General features: G+C 41.2%; 1 protein-coding gene across 2 annotated transcripts; it reads left to right on the plus strand.

Annotated features, from left to right (window-relative positions):
* The first annotated feature begins 103 nt into the window (after nt 1-103).
* Nucleotides 104-20,617, plus strand: sec31a (SEC31 homolog A, COPII coat complex component). 2 transcript variants are annotated; one of them, XM_074616730.1, is made up of 30 exons: nt 104-310; nt 2,432-2,511; nt 4,180-4,303; nt 4,400-4,598; nt 4,706-4,801; nt 5,039-5,179; nt 5,283-5,425; nt 6,632-6,731; nt 6,824-6,985; nt 7,528-7,680; nt 7,780-8,010; nt 8,122-8,196; nt 8,319-8,360; nt 9,652-10,032; nt 10,093-10,260; nt 10,541-10,775; nt 10,865-11,043; nt 11,142-11,268; nt 11,382-11,527; nt 11,889-12,062; nt 12,169-12,441; nt 13,649-13,753; nt 15,020-15,125; nt 16,255-16,596; nt 17,762-17,817; nt 17,911-18,171; nt 18,259-18,378; nt 18,670-18,741; nt 19,058-19,271; nt 19,309-20,617. In XM_074616730.1, exons 2-29 carry the CDS (start codon nt 2,433-2,435, stop codon nt 19,235-19,237), a joined length of 4,470 nt encoding a protein of 1,489 aa, XP_074472831.1. In that variant the 5' UTR covers nt 104-310; nt 2,432; the 3' UTR covers nt 19,238-19,271; nt 19,309-20,617. The 2 variants fall into 2 exon arrangements, with proteins under 2 accessions (XP_074472831.1, XP_074472832.1); XM_074616731.1 differs by lacking the exons at nt 13,649-13,753; nt 16,255-16,596 and having other exon boundaries at nt 19,058-19,335.
* Nucleotides 20,618-21,374: the final 757 nt, after the last annotated feature.

Raw genomic sequence — 21,374 nt, forward strand, 5'->3', positions numbered from 1 at the left:
CACAGTTAGCATGCTAGCACGGTTAGCATGCTAGCAGGGTTAGCATTGCGGAAGTCCCCCGGAAGCTGTTCTTTTCTTCTTCGTGGCAGGAGGAGACTGTTGCTAGTGCCACGTTGATGGAGACCAGTGGGGACGTGGAAATCTGTCTTGAGTCTGTAGCCGGGACCCGATAGAGAGATAGCTCTCCTTCTTGTTTTTACAACCACTAATCCTCAAGCAGAACTGAAACAGGAACCTGTACGACTGGAGGAGCGTTTGTCATTATTGTTTTTATGTGTGTGTTCATGTGAGAGGGAGCAAAGAAGGGAAGGTAAGCCGCTTTAGTGAAGTAATAAGACCTCTGTGTGTAACTGTCTTCCTACACTGACTGTTAGATTTTGCAAGCAGCTAGCAGGCTTGTAGCTGCAGGACATGTTGTACTGTCCTGGTTTAGCATGTACATAAAGTGCTATCCTGCAGCTTTCTGCCGTTTGACTGTAATTTCTCCCACAACTGAGGCTCCTTATTGCTTATTGTTGTGTGGCTTCATCAGCTGTTAGCTTGCTGCTAGCATGTACTGTACTTTTCCCTACTGTTGACCTTTGAATGAAATGATCTCCAGTTTCGTGAGAGCTAGATAATAACATTTGTAATGTCATTGCTGCAGCACAGCTCTACATTACAGTGCACAAGTAAAAATCAGTGTCAGTCAAAGTAGGCCTTTGTCTGTAACTGCTGTGTTTATTACAGTAGCTGGGCTGAAAGGTGAAAATGCACCATGCAAGTGGGGGAATAAAACTTGTGTATGTCACTTGCAGGTTACACCATTACCATATGCATTGATTAGTTTGCCTCCTCCTAGCTTCAAAGGATAGGTTCACACACTCAGTTGCCAGTTTATTAGGTACACTGATAGCTAAAACTAATGCTACAGATGATGCATTTCTAATTAGTGTCAGTCACAGTAGGCCTTTTGTCTGTAGCTGTAACTACTGTATTTATTGCAGTAGCTGGGCTGAATGGTGAAAATGCACCATGCAAGTGGGGGAATACAACTTGTTTATTAACCTGTCACTTGCAGGTAACTATATGCATTGACTAGTTTGCCTCCTCCCTAGCTTTAAAGGATAGGTTCACACACTCAGTTGCCAGTTTATTAGGTACACCAATAGCTCAAACTAATGCAGTCTAATACAACAATAAATCCTCTTTCATGTTCTGTTTTTATTTTAAACTGAACTGTAATTTGGAGGATGCATTTCTATTATTTTGTACACAGCACTTATATCAATGAGGGTAGACTAAATAACAGAAACACCTCTCTGTATGACCTTTGAATGAAATGATCTCCAGTTTCTTGAGAGCTAGATAATAACATTTGTAATGTCATTGCTGCAGCACAGCTCTACATTACAGTGCACAAGTAATAATTAGTGTCAGTCAAAGTAGGCCTTTTGTCTGTAGCTATAACTACTGTATTTATGAATACAAATGAAAATGCACCATACAAATGGGGGAATACAACTTGTTTATTAACCTGTTGCTTGCAGGTAACTATATGCATTGATTAGTTTGCCTCCTCCCTAGCTTTAAAGGATAGGTTCACATGTTTTATTTGAACTCAGTACTTACACTTAGTTGCCAGTTTATTAGGTACACTGATAGCTAAAAACTAATGCAGTCTAATACAACAATAAATCCTCTTTCATGTCCTGTTTTTATTTTAAACTGTTTCTGAGAGGTGAACTGTAATTTGGAGGATGCATTTTTTATTTTTTTTTATTTTGCACACAGCATTTATATCAATGAGGGTAGACTAAATAACAGAAACATCTCTCTGTATATATCAACAGAACCACAAACTACATCCTCCAAAGGTAGTATAAAAACACCTCTTTAAATCAGTTTAACCTTCATGGAGGGAGGATTTATACAGTATCAGACTTCATGCACCTATTAAACTGGCAACTGAGTGTCCAATGCAAACATGTTCATTGAAATAGTTAGTTGTCAGTCGCTGTACTTGTTCCTGCTTGTCCATACTGACTGTGAAAAGATCCATTCCTACTGCGATAACCATGTAACAGATGGGGGGACAAAATTCAGTTATTGTTCTGTATTGACAAATTAAGTAGGGTATCTTTCAAAATGAGTGCAATATTCCTCTTTATCCTGCCACCATGGCTCAACCATGTGTCCGGGAAACACAAAGAGGAAATGTCATATTAAATACATGCATAGTGTACATTGGAATCACATGAGGAAGGGATCTTTTCACAGCCAGTATGGACAGCAGGAACAATTACAGCGGCCAGTAACTCATGCAAGTGTTCTTTTAAGACAGATTTAACACTGTTATCTTTGGTGATTCCTGCAGATGCTACATGGAGAGAAAATATATAATAAAAATCTGTATTGCATGTTCCTTCAAAATGTGCACTTGTTTTTCCAGGATGAAACTTAAAGAGATCAACCGCACAGCCATCCAGAGCTGGAGTCCTGCACAGCACCACCCCATCTACCTTGCAACAGGTATGAGCACGCAGCGAGCACCAGCACAGGGCTGCCGCTATCTGGTGTTTGACAAGACATTATATAATGTGTCTATCAGCCATACATACAGCCTGAGTCACAGAGCATGCACTTCACTTCACACTTGACTTTTTGGTCCACTGGCAACTTACAATAATAGACACAATTATGCTGCGTCATTTGCAGTACCATGCAGTGTATATATATATATATATATATTTAGTTTAGTTTATGTGACATTACGAGAGGGAGGACACTGAATCATACACAATTAAAAAAACTGTCAAGGATAACACATTAAAGTCCAAGAGATGTAAAAAAAGAAAGGATGCAGGAGTTTGCAGTCACTCCTCATTTCTTATTTTTAAAATAGATCTTAAACAACATCTCTTGACGGAGTTCAGTACTTTGTGGGTGAAAGCAGTGAATGAAAGCAGTGCAAATATTTGTTATTGAAATCCTGGTTTTTATTTCTTTCATTTTTTCTTCCTCGGTCTTTTATCTCTAGCATTTCTTGTTTGGAAACATTATATATATTATATATTATATTGGAAAATATTTGTCTGTTTGTAAATTGATGGCAAGCATATACAATTTCAATTTCATTTTATTATTTTTTTTCAACCCAGCTTTGCATTTTCTTATGTTATTGTATATCTTTTCTCTTTTGTTTTATTTTATTATATGCACAAATAAATAACTAAAGGAGTCCAGGGCCAAGTGAAATTTGGGATTTAAATTAAAGATAAAAGTTAATTTTTACTTCTACTGACTAACTTAAGAATGAAAGTGATTTATCAAATTTGATACAACCTTTACAAAAACTGTAGTACGTAAATAAAAGGTGAGCACAATCCTCCTGTGACATGTTTTGGAGTGATTGTACAAAATTGGTCATGATGAATATTATGTTATCTGTAGCAATAATTCACAATAGGGTAGTTTTAGTCTATTATTTACATTTGATTTGATCATTGAAGAGGATGTTACTACATTTTCTTGTTCATTTTTGGCATTTATCATTCATTGTTATTGAACTCTCCTTATTATATGTTTACTCTGATTTTATTTATTTATTTATTTGATTTGATTTTTCAAGCCTCCATTGTGACATATAACCAAGGTTGACAGGAAGGAAAAGAACTAAACATAACAAATCTAAAAAAATCACAAGAATATTAAAAGCTAATGTAAAGAAACTATTTTTATTATTTATTTAATTATATTATTTATTTTAAACTATTTTTCCTCTGATTTATACCAGCAGCAGAATTTCTTTTAGACTTCAGTTTGTTTCCGTATCAGCCAGTCTATGTTGTTAATTTTACATTAATTGCTAGCTTAGATATTAAGGGTTTCTCACAACATTTTTGCAGAATCACTTGTCACTGACTAAATGAAAGGATTTCTTTAAAAGAATGAACAATATGGCAGGTTTAGGCTCTCTGATTGGCTGTTCCTGCTCTGAGCATACATGTTATCAATCATGTGATGACTTGCTGTTGTTAGGAGTAAGCCTCTTGATAAATGTGTTTTACTTTTTTACTCCTTAGTTTGCTCCTTACTTAAGTGTAATATTTAGACGTTTGATGAATACTGGTGATAAGGCAACATCATATATTATGTGACAGAGCATGCACTAAAGGTTCCTTTGCTCTCTTTCTGCAGGAACATCAGCCCAGCAGCTGGATGCCTCCTTCAGCACCAATGCCTCCCTGGAGTTTTTCGAGTTGGACTTGACAGAGCCTTCTCTGGACATGAAGTCATGTGGCAGCCTCTCCTCCTCTCACAGGTACTAAAAGCTGCTCACTACACTCATGTTGTTCACTTTTCTTTTTATCCCTTTCATTGTGTTGATCACATGTTTTGTCCTTCTTTCTCCCCCCAGATACCACAAACTGGTGTGGGGTCCCTATGGAATGGATTCCGAAGGTCACCCGTCTGGGGTCCTCGTTGCAGGAGGCGAGAACGGCGACGTCATCCTGTACGATCCTGCAAAGATCATGGCTGGAGAGACCGACGTGATCATTGCTGAGAGTGACAAGCACACAGGGCCAGTGAGAGCTCTCGACGTTAACCCGTTCCAGGTATGATCTGTTTATCTCCAGAGTCGGTGAATTTAATATCACGTGCATGTACTTGGTTTAAAAACAAGTGCAGTGACTAAGTTTGTATTTTGTTCTCTCTGCTGCAGACAAACCTGGTTGCATCAGGTGGGAATGAGTCTGAAATCTATATCTGGGACATGAATAACTTTGGCTCTCCAATGACACCAGGACCTAAAACTCAGGTATTTCCTTTACTCTATTAGCTACATTTATTTTCTACTATAATTTGTAAACGTCAGTGATTAATTTAAATGTACTTACTGCGTCCTTTCTGTTGTCAAATTGTGAAGTTCTTCATCTGTGTGAAGTTTGTGAGCATTTTTTGATATGATCTGTATCATCTCATGCATGTAAATAATGTTTGTAACCGTTTGAATGAATGCATAATGACAAAAAGAGCTCATGTTTTTGTCTCAAAGCCTCTGGAGGACATCAGCTGTGTGTCGTGGAACAGACAGGTCCAACACATCCTGGCCTCTGCCAGCCCGAGTGGCCGAGCCTCCGTGTGGGACCTCCGCAAGAATGACCTCATCATTAAAGTTAGCGACCACAGCAACAGAGTACGTTGTTCCTTCTGCACTCAGATGAAGTCTTGGACAATCCTTCAGTGCTGTCCACTCAACTTAAACTGTCTACTGTTTGTGTGCATGTCTTTGTTTTTAGATGCATTGCTCCGGGCTGGCGTGGAACCCAGAAGTGGCCACTCAGCTGGTCTTGTCCTCGGAGGACGACCGGATGCCGGTCATACAGATGTGGGACTTACGATTTGCTACCTCTCCTTTCAAGATTTTAGAGAACCACACACGGTAAACACACCTTTTACATTTAGTGCCAAAGCAGCATAAAGCTTTCCTTTGCAGTCTTAAAGGTATGCTGGTGATATTTAATATTTGTTCTTACTGTTAACAAATCATTGAAAAAGACCAACAATGAATATATCTACTAACAATTATTGTGTATCAAAGCCTGATACATCTTCTTCCTCTCTGCCATAGAGCTCTGATGTTGTTTTTAAAACTATTAAAACCCAACATGATCTCATGGGAAAACATAAATAGCAAGCCACTTTTAAGGACATTTCATGTGTCATTTAACGCCCCGTTCTCATTCCCAACTCGCCACATATGGATGCACGGTCTAAGTTTTTATCACCTGGTTAACGTTGTGAATTCAAACAAAACTACTTGGTTAGGTTTAGGAAAAGATCATGGTTTGGATTAATATAAGTACGTTTATTTTACGTACCAAAGTCAACGTAAATAAGTCAGCGGTTGACTTTTTGATTCACAAAGGACACAAACGGATGAAAGTCATGTGTTTGTTTGACCCATCCATGCACCCCGTACTCTTCCCTCCCTACACAGACTTTCCCGCTCTTTACGCTGCGTCACCTGACTTCCAGAGCATTTGCTCTGATATATTGCCGCGGCGTGAAAAGCAAAAAATGCGTAGCGATAACACATGAAATTACTTAAGAAATTGGTGTGTTATTCTTGCGCCATTTGGTGAGACCAGGCTGTAAAAACACATCAGTGAGCCTCACTGTTGCACTGGGGGACATGTTCCTTCATCACCATGAACACACACACTGTAGTTTATTTAGACTCAATCCTACATACACTGTCCTGCTGCCACTAATACTCACTAGAGCGCCACATGTGGATTAATCCGGCGCTGAAGATAGTCCCCAACAAATGCACTATTTCCTCCTGTTAGATTAACATTTGCTAAAAGCTAGCGACCAGCTGTTTAAGGAATTTATTTAGCCCTTTTAAAAAAAAAAAGGAAACTATGTATCTGTGAGCTGTTTTTAAAGATTTACATCTTCATTTGGAAACAATGGGCTTGGAGCTGAGGGCCGCAGAAAGACGGGGACAGTCATTAACATATTGTTGGTTTTGGTCTTTTCATGGGATTTGATGACAATAAGAAAAATATAGACTTTTGCCAGCCTTGTCCCTTAAACATCACGTGGCTTTTTAAGACATAACTGTACTGTTCTTTATAAACAGGGGTGTCCTGTCCATCAACTGGAGCCTGGCTGATCCAGAGCTGCTCCTGAGCTGCGGGAAGGACAACCGGATTCTGTGCTGGAATCCAAACACAGCAGAGGTAAACATTTATTATAAATGTAACACAACCAAAGTAGAAAACAAAACTGTTGTCAAATCTGATGAAATTAAATGACCTGCTTGAATCCTCAGGTGCTGTACGAGTTGCCCACCGCCAGACAGTGGTGCTTTGACATCCAGTGGTGTCCCAGGAACCCCGCGGTGCTGTCGGCTGCAAGCTTTGACGGACACATCGACATCTACTCCATCATGGGAGGAACCAACCAGGCGCAGAGCAAGAGACACGCTGACCATGTGAGATGTCCTGCTTTTGATGTGCTTAGTAATCAATAATTGATATCTAACCTACACAACGCTGTGTGGTCGGGAAGTTAAAAGACAAAACAACAGAGTCAAAGCACTTCCTTGTTGTATCAGTATCACTTTTTAGGGTACTGGTATCATCATTTTTTAAACCATATTCAGTCCTTATCAGGACCGAGACTTGTATTTACTATCGCCAGCAATAGCGTCCAGACGTTAAGAGACGAAACTGGAAATGGAGACTCAATAAAGCTAGAATCATCCCTTAATTTATAGCTAAGGCTTATATTCTTCCTTTATATTTTGCAACTGATGCTATTATCGATGGCATTTCAGATGCTATGTGATCGCTCTGTGCTGTTGGGCATATGGCGAGCAAACCACCAGTTCAATCTACACTTCTAGTATTGATCTTACCCAACCTCTGTCCATGTTTCCTTTTTTAGAGCTGCACATCATGAACATGGCTGTGAATTAAATTTTTTGCACCTTAAGCATCATGCCTTTGTGTCTAACTTGACTGTCTGTTACAGATTAGCAACTCGTTTGGGAACATGGATCCTTTTGGGACGGGACAAACTATGCCGCCGCTGCAGCTGCCCCAGACTCCCGCCCCTCCAGCTACAGTCAACCCCCTGAAGAAGCCACCCAAGTGGATCCGCAGACCTGTCGGAGCCTCGTTCGCTGTGAGACCCGCTTCTTTACTTTTGCATGTTATTGAGGATTGAGCTTTCGTTACTTCACCGTCTGACACATCCTTTTTGTTGGCTCTCGTTCACTTCTAGTTTGGAGGGAAGCTGGTGTCTTTGGAGAACACAAAGCCGAACCCTCAGCAGCCTCAGCAGCCCGCTTCTCACGTCGTACACATCAGCCAGGTTGTTACAGAAACTGACTTTTTGAAGCGCTCCGCTCAGCTGCAGGCCACGCTGGGTGCCGGCAGCTTTGTGGATTTCTGCCAGGAAAAGATCAATGCTGCTGAAAATGAGTTTGAAAAGACCCTTTGGTCTTTCCTCAAGGTACGAAAGTCAGAAAGACTCTTTTTTTTTTTTTAGAAATATCTTGGAAATATTTGGTTTTCAGTAAATGATGCGGTCATCCTTTAAGTTGTGACTATTTTGTGTTTTCAGGCTAATTTCGAAAGTGACATCCGCAGCAAGTACCTGGAACTTCTGGGATACAACAAAGAGGAGCTAGCCTTAAAGGTGAGCTGGATTTTATAGGCTACTGTAGGACATTATACATATATACATTTCCTGTTTAATACTTTTATAAAGTGTCTTTAAGTACATCTTGTGATAAATGAATGTGTGGTTTTGATTGTCAGATTTCAGCAGCACTGGAGGAAAAGCCAGCTGAACCTCCACAGGTACGTTTGTTTAAAGAAGTTAATCTTATGGTGCATTTTTAAAGGAATAGTTTTACATTTTGGGAAATACTCTTGAGAAGATGGATAACACTCTCATTTTTGTCCGTTAAATATGAATCTAGAGTCAGAAGACGGTTAGCATAGCTTAGCATAAAGACTAGAAACGGGGGGAAACGGCTAGCCTGGCTTCCAGCACGTCCTAATCAACATGTTATCTTATTTGTTTCATTCATACAAAAAACTGAAAAGACTGAAGAAAGAGATTCAAGGAAGTTGCGAACATTAATTAAATAAAAAAAAAATAAAGATGTATTAAACAAACAAGATATAATGTGTTAATTAGTGAGAATTAGAGGTGTTTAAAGCCGTGTGGTTCAAAAGATCACCTCCTAATTGATAAGCCGCCATCACCACTGTTTATTACAACATACAAACAAGTAAAAAGTCAGCCAGTATTAACTTTAAAAAGCGCACAACTGGAAAGTTTTAATATAAAAATCCAACCATTTTAAATTTACAAAGGGAAAAGGGTCACTACTATCTACCCGCCCACGCAGTAGAAATGTGACCAAATTGCCTATTACCACACTGCACTACTCTCCGTTTGTTCCTGTTTACTGTGCTGTGTTCACACTCTTTCACTGACAGTACAACAGACTACTATTGGCAGTAATTAGTGCCACAGTGCTCGACTGTTGTCTCTCTCTCTCTCTCTTACATTTGGCAATAAGAAAGTGCTGCAAGTATTCATAAAGATGAAGCCTTGATTCAGTGCTAAAAAATACTACTTCCCTTTTGAAACTGCTTTCAGGAAGCTTTGCACAGACTTTTGATTTTACAATCTCAATGGAAAAGTTAAAAAACTGTTTATGTTTCTGTTTTATTTCTTATATCTGCTGCGCAACTCCATGAAAGTGCACACTGTCGATATTCACTTGACTCTTTTCTGGGGATGTGGGTGGTCTTTGTAAACATCTCCCTCTCTGATGTGTAGATGTATTCTCTGTTCATGCATCTGTTTCCACCACTGAACTCACATATGACAAATTCACTCCAGTGTAAAATCCAAACTTATGCTGATCTTGAGTAACTTTTAGTCTGCAGGGTCCTGGGCCTGTTTGTTTTTATGTCAAATAGAGTTGGGCGATATAGCTTATAAATAATATCTGGATAAAATATGAAATACCTAATGATACGTGTTGATTTCAGCCTCCCATTTCTCTTTTATTACGCAGTGAAAATTCAATTACAGTCCCTGACTTTGAATCCATTACCTTCTCTCAATATTCAGCTGGAGGTGCCCGCTCCAGTCAGCCTGCAGCCTTTACCAGACCTCAGCCTCGCACCGCCTGCTGACACTCCGGAGGCAGCGTTCGACATGATTGCTGCTGCTGCTGCCGCACCGCCTGCTGACACTCCTGAGGCGGCATTCGACATGATCGCTGCTGCTGCTGCTGCTGCCGCGCCGCCTGCTGTCACTCCTGAGGCAGCGTTTGATATAATCGCTGCAGCAGCCGCACCTCCTGCTGACACTCCTGAGGCGGCGTTTGATATGATCGCTGCAGCAGCCGCACCTCCTGCTGACACTCCTGAGGCGGCGTTTGATATGATCGCTGCAGCAGCAGCACCTCCTGCTGACACTCCTGAGGCGGCGTTCGACATGATTGCTGCTGCTGCTGCTGTCGCGCCGCCTGCGGAAAATCCAGAGGCGGCGTTCGACATGATCGCTGCAGCAAACCTTCAGCCAGCAGCCACGATGGAACTGGACTCCGTTCCTGACCCCGAGACAGAGGACGCAGCAGATCCAGAGGACGCTCTGACCAGCGAACCAGAAGAAAATGGGGACCAGGTTCTCCCAGAGGAGGAAGCAGAGGAAGAGGAGATCCCCTTGGATGACGAGGTACACCTTCATCACTGCACAGTTTCATAGATGCTGTCTTCTAGCCCAGCTGACTGTTGAATTGTGTTTTATCTGTTAAAGGCCCTGCACACCATAGTAAACACACATGAGTGATTTTTGATTATTTAAGGTTGACTGGACCTTTTCTCAGGACTGTGTTGGCGAAATTGCAGTAGACAGACATTTTTAAATGTTTTATTAAATAAGCCAGTGTCCTGCAACACATGGGGGTAGGAGAAGTAAACTTAAGACATCAAAGGATGTTTCTCTGGTGTTTCAGGAGACAGCAGCACCAGTGGAGGAGGAGCCCAGTCCTCCTGAGACCTCAGCTCCAGTCGAGGAGCCCGCTGAGGATCCGGCTCCAGTCGAGGAAATCGCTGATGATCCGGCTCCAGTTGAGGTGCCCAGTCCTCCTGAGATCTTAGCTCCAGTCGAGGAGCCCGTTGAGGATCCAAATCCAGCTCCAGCTCCAACTCCAGCCCAATCAGACGGAGTCAGTCTCAGCATCAGTCAAGGTAACAACTCTTTCAGAGTTTCATGCCAGAGAGAAAGAGATTAAACAAAATCTGTGGTTGTAGAGTTTGACTATTTGTTTTCCTGCAAGATGTGGACGGGCTCATCACACAGGCGCTGCTGACCGGAGACTTTGAGGGAGCAGTGGAGCTCTGTCTCCATGACAACCGGATGGCAGACAGCATCATCCTGGCCATCGCCGGAGGGGCCGAGCTCTTAGAGAAAACCCAGAAGAAGTATTTTATGAAAACACACAGCAAGATAACCAAGGTAACGACCTGGAGTTTTTTTATTTACAGAGAGTTTTATGAAGTGAGATGATATACAGTATATATATATATATATAAGTTAATGTTTTTGTCCTGCAGCTGATCAGCGCAGTGGTGATGAAAGACTGGCATGACATCCTGAAGACGTGTGACCTGCAGAACTGGAAGGAAGCTCTGGCTGCAGTCATGACCTACGCTCAGCCCGAGGAGTTCTCCTCCCTCTGTGGTTAGTTTAAGGACACATGCATATTGTTGTACTCGAGAGTTTCCTTTTATTAAACGTCGTTGTGTCTCAGCTGTGAATTTGTGCCTTCTGACTGAACTTGTCTTTGTTGTTAGACCTTCTCGGGGGCAGACTGGAGGCAGCAGAGGTCGCCCAACTGCAAGCCCAGGCCTGTCTGTGTTACATCTGCGCTGGGAACGTGGAGAAACTTGTGTCCTGCTGGACCAGAGCACAGGGCGGACACTGTCCACTCTCTCTCCAGGTGCGTCTCTATCTGAAACCTGCAATAACTGATTTCTTTAGACACTTGGGGGCATCATCTCTGTCTATCTGATGAATTTAAATCCAATATTCACTCTTCTTTTAGCTCTATTTTTTGGTCTCCACCAGCTCCTGAGAGAAATATCTGGCTCTTTAGCTGCTAAATGCTCCACTATGTTCACCAGCTAGTCTCTAACTGTGTCTGTCGGGAGCAGGTAGTGCACAGTGGGTTTTAGGCTTTTACAGAATATGGTGTTTACATGACCCGTATCAAATTCAGAATATTGTCATATCGGGAATAATAGTGGAATATTTACTTTATGTTAGTTTGTGCTGATGTGATCTGTGTTTCCGTCCCTCAGGACCTGGTGGAGAAGGTGGTGGTGTTGCGGCGTGCAGTGGAGCTGACCCAGCGCTCCGGTCCCACTGCTATCGGCATCCTGCTGGCTGAGAAGATGAGCCAGTATGCCAACCTGCTGGCCTCCCAGGGCAGTCTGTCCACCGCCATCACCTACCTGCCTGACAACACCAACCAGGTATGTATCACCTGTGGACTGGACTGCACCAGCTAGTCCATTACTAAGTTTTTAGTACAACAATATCTTTCTTCTACCCTCTAAGTTCTCTTTTTCGACCGTACAGGTTTCCGTACAGCAGCTCCGTGACCGTCTCAGTCGGGCTCTAGGGCAGCAAGCGGCTCCGGCGCCGGCTCCTGCAGCTCCGGTACAAACCCAGAGAGCTCCGTCTCAGCCTCCTGCCCCGACTCAGACTCAGCACGCCTCAGCCATGCCCCAGCATCCGTTCACCCCGATGCAGCCCGCCATGGTGCCTCGGCTCACTGCAGCAGCAGCACCTCCAGTGGCCATGCCTACACCTGCTGCCTCCGCTCCACCACAGCCACAGTATTACCAGCCGGTACGTTCCTCTGAGTTTCACATCACACAAGTTCTTACTGCTATTCACTTTGAGATATTACACATAAACCTGAATCTGTGTGAGAAACCTGGTGTTAAAAGCTTTTATCGTGAGACATCAGGACTCTGAGGGCAGACTGGTTTCCTGTTCTTCCTCTAAACACTAACATCTACAGGTCACATACTAACTAGGGAAGGGACATATTAATGGTAACGAATCCTTTATCAAACATTTCTTCTCTCCTCACTCCTTTTATTAGTAAAGAACGATTGAAAACACACAGGTAGCAGCTTCTCATCTTTAGCCGACTGTCGCTGGTTAAAACAACAGACATGGCCAGCGGTAGATTACATCAGCTGAAGATAATGAGCGGCTAAAAGGGAAATTTAATCTGCTCTGTGCAGCTGGTGTCTGTTTTCAGACAAAGATTGTTTGTGAGTGAAAAGATGCATCACCGCTGTACGACCGTGAGAGAACCGTGTGTTTTCGTAGTTTACCAGCAGAGTGGATACATTTTAGTCTGATCAGTTTCATAGTTGTGACTTCCAGTATTTAGAGCGAGTAGCTGGTTAAGTACACTTGGCTGTAGCTTTTAATTGAATGGGTCAGATACATTTAAAGCTGGAGTGCAGAACGTTTGTCCCCCCCCTCTGGCAGTGAGAGTTATTTTATAAACACTGCCGACAGGTACTTACGGACCTTGTTCAGACCTGGTATTAACGTGCGTCCTGAATGATCCGATCACGAGTTGACAGCTTTAAGTACAGAGCACATTCGGAGGTGGTCTGGGCCACATATGGCCACATTCATTTAGCAGTGTGTACGTGAATGTGTCCTGGGTCACATTAAGGACCGCCTACTCAACTGACGTACCGCTGGGATCAGCGGGGTCTCACTGTTCTCCTCATGTGAATAGACAGGCAGAAGTGAAGTGCTCATTGCTGTTGTGTTGTAGTCTTTTCATTATTTGGATTTCCGTTCTAGCCAGGGTTTAAATCACACACTGATTGTTAAATTATTATTAATGAATAATGTTAAATACTCTATTCTCTATGTACAAACTTTATTTTTTGGGGAGGAGTTGTGTTTCTGTAATTTGAACCCCGGCTCTGGTCCAATACGTTGTGGTGTTGTTTGGTGTCCCCCGCTCCGCCCTCCCATGCTGCGGCCATCATTAGTATGTGCCGTGTGTCTCTGTGTGCTTCAGGTGAGGGCTGCCTCCACTGTCACCTCCTGGAGTAACCAGACTCCCACAGCCCTCCCCAATGTCCCTCCTCCTCCTCTTCAAGTAGGCAGAGCCCCAGAGCAGCAGGTACACTGACCGCCCACCCAACCTCCTCACACACACCTTTACAGATGTTTACAGATGTTGTTGCACACAGACTACCTTCATAACAAATGAGTGTTTTCATTGATGAAATCAAATTGTATTTAGCTGCTGTGGTTTGTCTGTGGTGATGCCTTTCATCTGCCTTTCTCCATTACCACCCCACTTCCTGTTGATACTGTTTTCTTTGTTTCCTGTGATGCATGCTCCACTCAGTCTTTCATTTGTTTCTCTTGGGTGCACTCCTATTGTTGTGATTTGACTGTAGATACATCACTCTAACCACACCACTCCTGACATGCATGCTGTTCCTTGTTAGCAAACATTACATGAATTATATTTGTGATTTCCACTCACAGAAGAGCAGACGAGTAACTTTGTAGGGCTGCCCCCTCTTAGTCGATTAGTCGACTAAGATTTCTGTAGTAGAATAGTCATGTTTTATGCTTTTTTCATACTGAATGACTTATTATTAAGATACTAATGAACACATCTCTGGTAAACACAAGATCTAAAGTGATGCTTTTGTGATTCTTTGTGGTGAAACTCGGTTTTACAGATCTGTCGATTAAATCAACTAATCGCATGAGTGTTAGTCGACTAAGATTTACTTTGGTTGAGGACAGCCCTACAAATTTGACACTGGATTATTCGGCCCTGTGTTTGCAACACCAGGCTTTATTTTTACAGTTGGAAATAAAAGCCTGGTTTCTAGAGATGTTCCAGAAGTAATGCAATGTCTGTGCAGGTGACTCTGGCTTGCTTCAGTGATAAAAAACATTCAGGCAGCAGCTTCTACCTTTTAGCTGGCGCTGACCGGAAAACATCGCCTGAGGCAGATCATATTAGCTGTCGCTAATTAACGTTAATAACTTGATGACAGTCTAAAATTAAACTGCTCGTACTCTACCTCCACTCTGTAACACAACTGTAAAGCCGAGAGTGTTTTTGTAGTTCCCACGACTCCTAGAGACGTCTTCTCTAGGAATACAGTAGTTGATCACATCATCAGTTAATCTTTCATTCATATCATATGAAAGATTTAAGTTTATAAACTTCATAGTTTTTTAATCAGGACCTTCAGTATTTGGATCAAGTCGGCTGTGGCGAATAATAGTCATAATACAGCTGTTATTTCAGTCTGGAAAACATAAATATAACATCTTCTGTTGTAGCTCACAGAGACGGTTATCAGTGGATGATCTCTTGCTTCGAAATATGGTTTCAGATTTCTGTTTGTGTTTTTTGCAGGTGGATCCTTCAAACCCCATGTACGGGATGCCTCCCTCCTGTACATCTGCTGCTCCACCTCCGGTCTCCTCCACTCCTGCATACATGTACTCCCAACAGTACCAGCGTAAGTGTTTTACATATTGCACCAGAAGAGTTAGTTCTCTGTATTACGAGGGTTATTGACTTTAGAGAGAGATCTTTGATACGGAGAGAAAAGCAGTTTCAGACTAGAATTTAAGGTTAAATGTCATTAAGCAATCTTGTCTCCTAAAAAAATGTAGTTTATATACGTCTGATTTGTTTAGTGTCTGCCAAACGTATCATTTTAATGGTCATGTTGAACTAAAACCACCATCTTTCCCGAACTGTAACCAAATGTTTTAGGTCGCTTTCACACCTGCAGTTCAGTATTGTTTTGTTTTTGCAATGTTTTTGTCTTCTCCGCCCCTTTTTTTTGGATGTTGTACAGGGCCTTGACATCATATCCGGGGGATAATGTCAGTAAATTCTAGTAAAATACAGACTTATCCTGTGCAAAAGCACCGCACAAAACACAGACAAGGTCCCCTAATGCTAGTCCTGTGCGAATAGGGTTCAAGTCTAAAGCTGCCTTCACATGATAAGAAATGTTCTCTTCGCTCACCGTGACGTAGGGAGCAGAGGCAGCAGGTCATAATATATCACCAAAGAGAACACAACGAATGCCGTTCATTGTTTCTAGGCAACAACCACAGTTGCAGCTGTTCTTATTGGTTGCACTTTGAAAGGTCAGCTGCTTGCGACTGAGGTCAAAGTTGAAATAATTTGAACTTTGAGCGCAGCGCTTGGTGGCAATTTGGAGCAGCGCAACACAACACGCCTTGGTGCTTCCACCTAGTTACATATTTGTCAAAGGGAATCAGTAATATATAAACATTATTTCTAGGAGACAGAGTTGCATCAAGAGGTGTCACATGAACAACACACAACCTTTGTTTCTGTCTTCTTTGAAACATCGGCAAGCATTTTCTTTTGGAGATGTTTGACTCTGTAATATCTGACCTCTTCTATGCCGTCGTACTCTGAGTTAGTCACTAACAGAAGATGAGAATGAGTAACATTTCAGTATGTTTTGCCTGTTGAGAACATAAACATACTTTAGCATGCTCTGTACTGTAACTTATTACTACTCAGTCTGTCCTGTTGCATGATACAGGTAGTATAACATGCAACAGTGCTAGTTGTTCACTAACAGCATGTGTTGTGACTCCCAGCCTACCCCCAGGTCCACCAGTACCCCCCTGGAGCTGGGGGGCCGACTATCTATCAGCCTCTTCAGTACTCCTCTGCTGCTGCTGCTCCTCCTCCTGCAGAGCCCCCCGGCTTTCTCTCTCAGTACACACAGCCGACGTCTCCGGTCTATCCCGGACATCCTCCCATCAGCCAGTGCCTGTCCTCCTCTCCTCAAACCCATATTCCTCCTTACTTTCCAAACTCCTCCTCTTCCTCTTCATCTTCCTTTTCCGTTCCTCCGTCCTCCGGAGCGTCTTTCCAGCATGGCGGGCCAGGATCTCCTGTGTCGTATATGCTTCCACCTCCGCCGAGCGGAGTCTCAGGTACAGAGTTGATACCGGCCTCTCAGAGAACAGGTCTGCATGCCTCTGATCAGCATCACTAACTCACTCAGCCTCTGTGCTCAAGATCAACTGTGGTTCCTCTTCTTAACTACCACACAAGCTTTTATCTGACCACCATTTAAATCTGACCATCAGTATGAAGCCTGGAGTACGCCACTAGAGTAATTAGAGACTTTTACATTGTTTAATCACAGTCAATTAATTCATTGATACATTCACAAAAAAATATTATAAAATAATCAATTGAATCTGCATTAAAATTATACATTAAAAAAATGAAATTAATAAAAATAAATAATCATATATGGCATTTAATAATTTTTTTTAATTCTCTATTTAATTGATGAATAAATACATTATTTTTAATAGGGGGAAATTTAACTTTTTGGCCTTCTATCAACCTATGTGTCAATCATTTAGGGCTGCAACTAACAATTATTTTCCTTGTTGATTAATCTGTCGATTATTTTCTCGATTAATCAATTTGTTTTTTGATCTATAAAAAGTCAGAAAAGGGTGAAAAATGTCGAACAGAGTTTCCCAAAGCCGAAGATTACGTCCTCAAATGTCCACAAATCAAAGATAATCAGTTTACTGTCATTAAAGGAGTAAAGAAACCAGAAAATATTCACATTTAAGAAGCTTTAATCAGAGAATTTAGACTTAGTTATTAGTATTATTATTTTTTTTAATAATCTAAATTGTCATTTTATCTTGTTTTTTTTAATTCTCTATTTAATTGATGAATTATGGATGATTTTTATTTGGGAGAATTTTACTTTTTGGCCTTCCGTCAACTTAATTGTCAGTCATTTGACTTTAACGATTAATATGAAGCTGCAGCGCGTTAGCGAAGCTTAGCACAGAGACTGGAAGCAAGAGTAAACGTTACCTTACCTTTGAGCAAGCTTTTTTCCCCTACATCCAGTCTTTATGCTAAGCTAAGCTAACGGCTGTAGCTTCATATGAAGAGCATCGATATGAGAGAGGTATCGATCTTCTCATCTAACTCTCAGCAAGAAAGTGAATTTCCCAAAATCTTTGAAATGTTATAAGTTTGTGATCAAATTTACTAATTTTCTAACTCTGACACATTTCAAAACATAAAATAGACTTTAACCTGGTAGTTTGTTATTTTCTGTAGGGCCTCAGAACGGCTGGAATGACCCTCCGGCTCTGAGCAGAGCATCAAAGAAGAAGGTAAGTCTGCTGACTGAAGTCCTGCAGTCTGTCAGTAAAGACAGTTCACATTATATTAATATATATATATATAAATAAAATGTCATCCTTCAGCCGGCTCCAATGAACTACACCCCTCCTGCCCCCATCATGGCTCCGCTGGGCGTTGACCCTCAGGCTCAGCCGGTATCCTCTGGAGGCCCTCCGGTCATGGGTCAGGGTCCGCACGGTGCCCAGGTCCCCTATTCGGGCATGCACCAGCAGCACCAGCAGCAGCACCAGCAGCAGCAGCTCTCGCCTCCACCCATGAACCCTGCGATGCCCAAGACCAGTATGGAGGGGGCACCAGGAGCACCTACTGGAGATCATATACAGGTACACAGCTCGCCTCTGTCACAGGATATACAGATTATTACAGCTTGATACTTCTTCTTACCTTTTTACCTTGTTTAACCCTTTCAGCCTCTGCAGTCCATCCCTGCTGAGAAGATCATGAAGAAGCCCATCCCCGACGAGCACCTGGTCCTGAAGACCACATTTGAAGGGCTCATTCAGAAGTGCTTGGCTGTAGCTACCGACCCTGTGAGTCCGTCTGACGGAGATTACAATTCAATTTTATCTCTACTTAAAGGTGCAGTGTGTGGCATTTAGGGGGATCTATTGGAAGAATAATCACCTGAAACTAAGAATCATTCATGTTTTCGCACCGGCCACCATAGTTCTCCTTCACGCTCGGCACACAGGAGAAATTTCAGTTGGTTGCAATCTGCAATCTGCAACCTCACCACTAGATGCCGCCAAATCCAACGCACTGCACCGGTAAGAAAGTGAATCATTAGATGTGTAATCGTTCTCTGTTTCTACTTTTCACAGCAAACTAAGAGGAAGCTCGACGACGCCAACAAACGTCTGGAAGCGCTCTATGATAAACTCAGAGAGCAGACAGTGAGTATCTCCCGCCTGGCTTGGTTTCAACCAAAACAAAACGATGTGTAAAGGCCTTTATTTGGGACTAAAATCTAGCTTCATCCGTACAATGTTTGCCCAGTTTAAGAGGTTTGAGTGAATACATCTTGGAAGACTCGTACGAGCAAACGTCACAGAAAAAAATAATAATATAAGTTTAAGATAAGAACACCAAAACGTTGTTGAATGAGGCCCAAAATCTTAAGACAGATGAGGATAATTGATAGTACATCCCAGTTGAGAGAGTTTACACAGGATGATTCTCACCATCACTTTCTGCTCTTCTTCTCTCCAGCTCTCTCCCGCCATCGTAGGAGGACTTCACAACATCGCCAGGAGTATAGAGGCCCGATCCTACACGGAGGGCCTCAACATCCACACCCACATAGTCAGTCACAGCAACTTCAGCGAGACGTCGGCGTTCATGCCTGTACTCAAGGTAGTGCTGACGCAAGCCAACAAACTCGGGGTGTGATCGGGGCTGAAAACTCCTCCGAGAGCTTCGACCGGTGCGGCGCAGAGCGAGCGAGCGAGCGGCGGTCTGAGCTCGCTTCACAGGGAGCGCAGTGCAAATGACGAAGAATTCTGAGATGTATGAAAATCCTGTAAAATTCTTCTTTGTGCCATTCACGTTTTCTGACACAACCCAAACACAAGCCATGCTATCAGTCGCACTCAGTGGTGAAAGTGACTTCTGGGCCCGCTGCAAACTAATGAATTAAAGGGCTAGTTAAATTCAACACCTTAATCTAACCAACATGCTAAACAAATTACACTAAATATTTGTTTTTAATTCAAACTTGTAGCCATATGGATTCACATGAGAATTCAATGAATATGCAATAATCATACTGAAGCATAATAAAAGTAAAAATCTCCAAATTAGCAAGCAAAATGTAAGGAAAGCACCGCTTGAGCATCATGGAAATAGGAATAAATATGGAATTTATAGACCAGATTCAGGAATTTTAAGGGCATTTCTATTTACTTGTGTTGAGATGATCATAATAAATAAAAGAATAAAGCTAAATCTCAATGAATTTGGCATTAAGAGCAGACTGCTGATGCATCAGTGCAGCATGCTTTCATGCAAACAATCATTTAAGAAATATTAGCTTGTTCATCTTTATAGTTTTTTTGATATTTGTGCACTACATTAATGCTCAGATACCTTTTTATAATCCATAAATACAGAGAATTTTCTCTTGAAAGTACAAAATCATGCATTCTTTTTTAACTAATTAAGGACACAAAATGTGGATTAATTTAAAAAAAGGGCATTAGATTAGCCAGTAGTCCCACTCGCAAGCATTTAAAGCAAAATCAATGTGTTATTAATGTACTTAATAGGACTTTTGTTAGTACTCTAATCCCCTCTTTGTGCTTCTACTGGCTTACTTTCACCACTGGTGTCGCTACATACAACACATTGGACCAAGATGTTATCAGTGTGTGGGATCTGTCAATGCAAAGCAATGCAATCCCATTTGTTGAGGATGTTTTATTTAATTTTTGTAGTCTTTTTTTCAGTTTAATCATGAGGCTCAGCAAAGTGCAATGGACTTTTTAAAAGAGATAAACTGTGCTTTTATGGAATTTTAAAGTATGCATGCTTAAACAAACGCTAACAGTCAGTCAGTCAGTAATGGCATTTTGGAGGTAATTATCGGCTAATTAATCGGACCTCAGAAGGAAACTGGAAGTTAGACTTGTACTTGATTTTCATTCCAACTATGATGAGGGCTGTAGGCTGAGTGGTCAACCTCAGTTTGTGTTGTTAATAAAGGAAAAAAAACAAGTCTTTGTTTAAGATTGACTACATGCAATATTTTCAATAAATAGTATTTATTTACAATATGATGCGTCATTTTGATTTTTTTAGTTTTCTTCTGAATTGTTAAAGTAATGAACGCAATAATTATAATACAATAATGTAACTTTTATCAAAGTAAAATATCTGATATGTGATGTGTTATGAAATTTCAGTTGTGGAAAGTAACTTAGTTCATTTACTCATGAACTGTAGTTAAGTACAATTTGAGGTACTTGTACTTTATTTGAGTATTTCCATTTTTTATTTTGCTACTTTATACTTCTACCACACAAGAAGAAGACGGAGAAGAAGAAACTAAACTGCATATGAAGAAGAAGAAACTAAAATGAAAAAGAAGAAGAAACTAAACTGCCTATGAAGAAGAAACTAAAATGTAGAAGAAGAAACTAAACTGCATATGAAGAAGAAGAAACTAAAATGAAAAAGAAGAAGAAACTAAACTGCATATGAAGAGGAAGAAGAAACTAAAATGTAGAAGAAGATGAAGAGCTCAAAGTGATATACAAAATAAAATAAAAACAACACATTCAAACAAAGTCAGCTAGACAATTAAAAGGACACTAGTATTGCTACTTTTACTTAAGTAATAATAAAAAAATCATTAGAATACTATATGTATTTATTTATTTATTTAGCCTTAAAACACAACACATTAAAACAAAGGCAGATAGACAATTAAAAGGACAGTATATGCTAAATATAGAGAACATTAAGAATAATCAAAATGAGAGAATTAGTAAAATAACTGACTTTAAGTTATATAAGGTTTTGAATGCAG

Source organism: Sebastes fasciatus, chromosome 19 (assembly GCF_043250625.1).
Source record: "Sebastes fasciatus isolate fSebFas1 chromosome 19, fSebFas1.pri, whole genome shotgun sequence".
NCBI classification, from domain to species: Eukaryota; Metazoa; Chordata; class Actinopteri; order Perciformes; family Sebastidae; genus Sebastes; species Sebastes fasciatus.

Bases quoted from the DNA above. Each gene is read 5' to 3' on its own strand.
- sec31a (XM_074616730.1), top strand. From the start codon at position 2,433: ATGAAACTTAAAGAGATCAACCGCACAGCCATCCAGAGCTGGAGTCCT. The intron at 13,754-15,019 runs GTACACTGACCG...TGTTTTTTGCAG, and splicing joins GCAGAGCCCCAGAGCAGCAG to GTGGATCCTTCAAACCCCAT. The intron at 15,126-16,254 runs GTAAGTGTTTTA...TGTGACTCCCAG, and splicing joins GTACTCCCAACAGTACCAGC to CCTACCCCCAGGTCCACCAG.